Source organism: Euprymna scolopes, chromosome 21 (genome assembly GCF_053919585.1).
Source record: "Euprymna scolopes isolate OS-2025 chromosome 21, ASM5391958v1, whole genome shotgun sequence".
In the NCBI taxonomy this organism is placed as follows: Eukaryota; Metazoa; Mollusca; class Cephalopoda; order Sepiida; family Sepiolidae; genus Euprymna; species Euprymna scolopes.
The window spans coordinates 24,847,104-24,853,736 of record NC_136502.1 but is presented as its reverse complement, the minus strand read 5'-3'; the positions used below and the strand labels follow the sequence as shown (position 1 = coordinate 24,853,736).

The window sequence follows — 6,633 nt, the reverse complement described above, 5'->3', positions numbered from 1 at the left end:
CTTTCATTTTCATTGAAGCAACATTCTACATAAATTGCATCAAAAATCAAGATTTTATCATTAATCTTAAATGAAATTTAAAAAAAAATAGTTGGAAATTATAATATTTGTAAATATTGATTATTATTTCTAAATTAAGTACATGTGTGAATAATAAAATAATTTTTATTTTATTTAAATTATCAGAATGTAAGTTTTTATCTTTAAATTAAAAAAGACTTTTGGGAAATTCCAAAAATAAAAGACTAACTAATTTGTATTCTCCTTTTTCTAAATTAATTAATGATTAAAATAGAAATATTTGAAACATAATTAAGATATTTGTTTAAGTATTTTCAAGATTGTGTTTATGTCAGCATATTTACTGGGGTACGGGAGGTAGAGGTCTATTGATAGATGTCTGACTCCCACTTGGAGGGACATTTCTTGATTGTACATATTTAGTAGATTGACTGTCAACACCTGAATAAGACTTTGACTCTGCATGCGGACTGTCTTCATTCATATATGGTGTGTAAAAGCCTCTGGCTACTATTGTTGTATCGCTGGGATAGTTGACAGTTTGTCCCAATGGCCGCATATCTGTATTATGTTGGTGGCTTTTTTGTGAAAGAGGAGGATTACAATACTGAGAAGTATAGTCATCTGAAAAATAATAGATTGTATTTAAGAAATTCAGAAAAAAATTATAATTTAAATTAAAAAAAAAAGAATTATAGAGGCTTATTTAGAATTAGACTTAATTAAAAAACAAAAATACAGAAAAATATCTATGATGTATGTATGTACTCATAATGGAATGAAGATGTCATTTTCTAAAAATCAATTACTTTAAGTAAGAATATCAAAATTTACGATTTTTAATGATACAAAAGGTTTTAATTATTTTGAATGCAAACAAAATCTCGGTAATCGATGGAGTTGTCTGCCCTTGAATTTTAACACATTTTAAAAAACATTGCATCTCCCGGCTCTCCCACCTCGCTTGTCAGAAAATTTGAATGTCTTATTAAAGACAAAAATACTTGATCAATTTATGTGATTTTTGGAATATAACATCTTAGTTTTATGACGGGTACATACACAATAAAGATTTGTATGCATGTATGTATTTTCTGTACTTTTGTTTTTCTATTAAGTCAAATTTTAAATAAGAACCAAATTAATCAATTTCTTTTTTAAATACGTCAATAATATCAAGGTTCTCAAACAGGTGCTTGGTGAAGCAGTTTGCAGTGATCTATTGTTTTTGCTTGCCTTTACAATATGTGATTTGGTGTCCAGAGTGTTTGGGATTTTTTTATTATCAATTTTCAATACTTATCGGAGGCATTCAGATACAGAATCTATCTAAGAACAATTCCAGACACATAAAATACATTAGTGTGAAATTTCCAAATAATCAGCAAAGCCATTTCAGAGTCTGTAGAAAACTTTCACAGACACATGCACACACAAGGTGCATTTTATATATATATATATATATATATATATATATATATATGTAGAGATTTCAATGAGATAAATTCAAATTTGCGTTTAACTGGGACAGCTACTATAATTTCATATGATAATCTAACAATACATTATATTTATACAATCTCTATATTAATATAAATATCTGATAATTTATTGAGTGTCTGTGTATGCAAGTGCGTGCATCTCCCACCTCTATATCATATGCACATCATTTTTTTTATTATTAATCAATTACTTATCAAAATAAAAATTGCAATAGTGTAAAGAAATAAAACAAGTTTTTAAAGATACCTATTTAAAAAAATAATTTAACTACAAAATTCAATCTAACACAATGCATTTTGGGACAATTTTTTATTTTTAACTATACCTAACAGAACATAATAAAATGAAAAAGTAAACAAATGTTAGCAAAGACAAAAATAAGCTACTGTTCTACCTACCTCGATAAGTTTGTTTTTGTGCGTTTTAACTTATTTTAAACAAATATTAAATTAAAGAAAAAAATGAAGTCTTAAAGAAAGAAGTTAGCATGTAAAAAATAATGGCTCTTATTATATGGCACATGGAGTCTCGATAATCTCTCCAAAATTAAAATTAAACTAAAATACTGATTAAAAAATATACAGCTCGTTTAAACATTGCATTTTCACACAATCGGTTACATTTGCTAACTGAATTTCTGTATAATTTTCAATGTTTGAGCGATTATTGAGACTCCATATGTAGCATAACAGCAGCCATTATTTTTTCGTTGTAAACTAACAAACTTGGACATTAACTAAAACACTTTAAAGTTAAAACATGAAGAAATTTATCTATGTAGGCAGAGTAACTTATATTGCCTTTGGTAACATTTATTTGTTACCTATTAATCACTCCATTTTTGTTCTGTTAGATGTAGTAAAAATCTCCTATTTTTGTTTCTTCATAAACAAGTTAGTCTTTTAAAGTTTTTTAATCCTTTGAAAAGAAAAGAAAAATGAATGAATTAATTTGTGATCTTTCCATACTTTTATAACATTTAAACTTTTCAGTAGAATGTCATTTTTAGCTTTAAAATCCTACAATAATATTTATGTAAAAGTTTGAAAATATTTAAAACTATTTACAACCAATAATTTTATGAATTAGTTTTATATCAATTTGGTTGAATTAATTATTTAATAACTGATTACCAAAATAATTAAATTTAACTTTCAAAATCCTATATTTAAAAACAAAATTATTAAAAACCCAAAAAAAAGAAGCAGCATAGTTAATAAGAACATTTATTAAAATGAAAGCAAAAAGAATTCCACACAATTACAGATAGTAAATCAATATCAGATTTCTACAAGACAAATACAGTTTAATTTTTTTTATACTTATAACATTTACATTAACTCTTATCTTTATTGATGCAACATCTTTCTAAATCCACAAAAATCAATAGATGCAAAGACGTTCAATGTTTCAATAGAAAAATCATGAAGCATTATTCATCTTATATAACTTACCAGATACTTCCCGTTTGTTATCGAATTCACTCCATCCTTTTCCATTTCCACTATGCACAGATTTCAAAGAACTTTTATTGGAATAATCTTGAGTTCTTTTCTTGTCTCTATTTCTGCTTGAAGGAAATGCTATGTCCTGAATATACATCTAACCAAGAATAAAATTCATGAATAAAAAACAAAAGAAAAATATAAGATGAGCAAATATGACTTTAATAATACAAACTGATAAGTATTAAATCAAAATTAGTAAAAGAGTAGTTCGGAAAAGAAAGAAAATAAATTACGGTTATACTGCATATTGACTAATACTTCTTTTAATATATTAATTAGAGCAAATTAATTGTGTGAATTAGTTCTTAAGACAAATTTCTTTAAAAAATAAAAGTAAATGTTTTTATAAGAAACGAATCTTACTTTGTCTATTACTGATAACTTGTATATATATATTTTTGTTGGTAGTCTGTTGTGTTTGAATAAAATGCTTCTGATCTTAATGTATTAATTAAAGCAAATTTATTGTTGTAAGAATCATTATTCGGTGTATATATCTGAAATCAGAATTAATACTAAAGAATAAATAATTATATATTAAGAAAAATAGTGTGATAACATTATTTATTAAGAGCTAATTTATTTGTACATTAATTAGTTTGGAAGATTAAAAGTTAAATATTTTTTTTAAATATGGATGCTTTAAAATGTTAATTTCACTGAAATATAGTAAAAAAGAATGTAAATTAAACATAATAATTCAAATAGATTCTTTAAAAGATCATGTCTTTTTTAAATCATATTTTAGGTTCTGATATTTTATCTGTATTTGAATAAGAGGTAATATTTAAAAAATATGGGTACTTTGAAATATCAAGAAAACTTCATATGCCAACAAGATGTAAATTAAAAAAAATAATTCAGATTGTGTCAGCTTACCTGAGAAATTGAATCTGCAGTTGATTGAGAATTTGCTTGTGGAGCTGATAGAGTCTGTTGATTATTGTTTTGTTGTGCACTTGCATAAGGATGGGTTTGCATTCTGGGTGTTGGTGGTTGACTGCTTCTTCTCATATCAACTGCATCACTTGTAGGAAGAGCAACATTAGACCAAGGATTTGCTGGGTAAGGAGGACTTATCAAATGTCTCTGACCACTACTCACATATCCGCCTTCTGCTACTGGAACACTTCGAGGATTGCAACAGCGAAGGATACACACTGAGATTGAAGCTGTAATGATCACAGCTATTGTCACTGCTACAGACACAATGATAATTGCTGAAGTCAGGTGGATCTTGTTATCTTTTTTGATGTTAACAGCATTTAACATTTCTGATGTTTTGTTGCTTACGGTCAGTATCAAATATACAGTAGTTCTGGCTGATAAAACCGGACTACCACTGTCCTTCACTAGAAACTCCAGCTCATATGAGCCAGCATCTTGTTGGCTTAGGACATGAGTTGAACATAACAAACCAGTGTACTGGTTGATGCTGAATATCTGTTTGCTATTGCCTCTGATTATTTCATATTTTAGAAATGCATTCTCTTGACTGTCACTGTCTGATGCCTTTATCTGGCTGATGTTCTTTGTATGATGTGGGTAATATGTTACATCCATATTATAAGGATTAACACTGGGAAATGTAAAATATGGAGCATTATCATTTTCATCTCTCACCTTAACAATCACATTCACTGTGTTATTCAATGATGGACTTCCTTTGTCTTTTACAAACACTTCAAAATTATAAGTATCTTGAAACTCATGGTCTAAAGACATAATTGAAGAGATTAATCCATTTTCAGTGATTCGAAATGGTACAAATTGTTTATTGGTGCTCACTAAAGAAAAAGACAGTTTACCTCCAAGTCCCAAGTCTGGATCTGTGGCATTGATTGTGCCAATAGGAATTTTTGATCTCTGGTTTTCATCAATGAAGAATTTAAATAATTGTTTAGAAAATTGTGGCTGTTCATCATTCACATCCATCACTTGGACTGAAAATCTGCTTTCACTTTCAAGAGGAGGATTTCCTTTATCCTCACAACTGATCCTAATGTCATGGTGATCTTCACTCTCTCTGTCCACTGGTTTCTTTACAATTACTTGATATTTCTTTGTATCCAGACTTTGTAGTTGAAACTTATTGTGATCAAGAGTACAAATAACCTTTCCATTTTGGTCAGCATCCTCATCAGTAACTTTCACATATGCAATAAAACTTCCAACCTTAATATCTTCAGAGATATCAACCATGTTTTCTTTTGAAGCAGATCCAAAATTCACATCAATTACTGGAGCATTATTCTGTTCATTGATCACATTTACTTGAACCATAGCCAGAGAGCTTAATGGAGGATTGCCTCCATCAGAAGCTTCTACGTAAAGCTTGTACTTTTTCGGGCCAGTTATAAATTTCTTCATTAGAAAAATTTCTCCAGTTTCTGATTTTAAATCAAAATGAGCTTTACTAATGTCAGATGTTTTGGAACTGAAATAATATAATATCTGGCCATTTTTGTCTAAATCTAAATCCTTTGCAGATAAAGTAATAATTGGCAATGTAGCATCAGGTTTATTCTTGATTGAAACATTATAAACATTTTGAGAAAAGATTGGAGAATTATCATTGATATCTGAAACAGAGATTTGAATATGTAAGATACTTTCTTTAGCAGGAGGTTGTTTATTTTTTGCAATTACTTGAATCTGATACATGTCTTTTGTTTCTCTATCAAGGTTGCCATCTAATATAATTGCAAGTCGAGAAGTTCCATCAATTTTTTTAGACGTAAATAATGTAAAGGGCTTATCCCTCCCTTTTCTCAAATTATAAGTGATTTCATTATTTTTAATATCTACATCTCTGTCAATAGCATTTGGAATTGATCTTTTGGTACCTTTTCTATCATCTTCATCAAATTGAATATTGATTTGTTTACTCGGAAACTCAGGTTGATGGTCATTTATATCTTTTATGATAACTTTGATTTCTAATAATTTGAGAAATGTGGATGCTCTTTTCACAGCAACATCAACCATTTGGAAACATTCTACATTGTAAGTACAAAGTGATTCAGCATCCAATGTTTGTGCAGTGTACAATTTTCCTGTGGTTTTTGAAACACGGAATAATTTCGAATTTCCATTGGAACCTTTTTGTAATTGGCTGAATGTGATTTGTTTTTGTTCTTTAATTGTTATATCATCCATCAAATGAGTATCTGCTGCAATGTCACCCAAATAAGTATTTGCACCCTTGCCTTCTTCCACATAGTATGTGAGGTCTACACATAGAAACATATGCAGCACAGACAAGAACATACATAATTGTATCCACATGTCTCTGATATGAAGAATGATAAATCAAAAGAAATGTCAAAATTCCAATTTCCTGTATATCTGAAATTTAAAGGAATACATTTGTTACAATAAAAAATAAATTAAAAAAGATCAAGTCAAAGATATAAAATTATAATCACTTATAATAATATCTGTTATAAATATATATCACTTATAATTTATTAAGTTGTATTACAACGAGGTATCAAAATTGTGAATGGATGGAGACTGACGAGTCAAAAAAAAATTGTTTCAAACACTCCTCACCAGATTAGTAGTTGTTTTCATCTCATTATAAAATTCTTTGGGTTTG

At 28.3% G+C, this 6,633-nt stretch overlaps 1 protein-coding gene across 1 annotated transcript; it reads right to left on the bottom strand.

Annotated features, from left to right (window-relative positions):
• Positions 1-361: 361 nt before the first annotated feature.
• LOC145243077 (protocadherin beta-15-like) lies at positions 362-6,281 on the bottom strand. Its single transcript, XM_080106179.1, has 3 exons — positions 3,912-6,281; positions 2,979-3,126; positions 362-645 (listed from the first exon to the last, which is right to left on the bottom strand). The coding sequence occupies exons 1-3, from the start codon at positions 6,279-6,281 to the stop codon at positions 362-364; spliced, it is 2,802 nt and encodes a 933-aa protein (XP_079962305.1).
• Positions 6,282-6,633: the final 352 nt, after the last annotated feature.

Bases quoted from the DNA above. Each gene is read 5' to 3' on its own strand.
- LOC145243077 (XM_080106179.1), bottom strand. From the start codon at position 6,281: ATGTTTCTATGTGTAGACCTCACATACTATGTGGAAGAAGGCAAGGGT. The intron at 3,127-3,911 runs GTAAGCTGACAC...ATTCTTGGTTAG, and splicing joins CTGCAGATTCAATTTCTCAG to ATGTATATTCAGGACATAGC. The intron at 646-2,978 runs GTAAGTTATATA...ATTATTTTTCAG, and splicing joins TAACAAACGGGAAGTATCTG to ATGACTATACTTCTCAGTAT.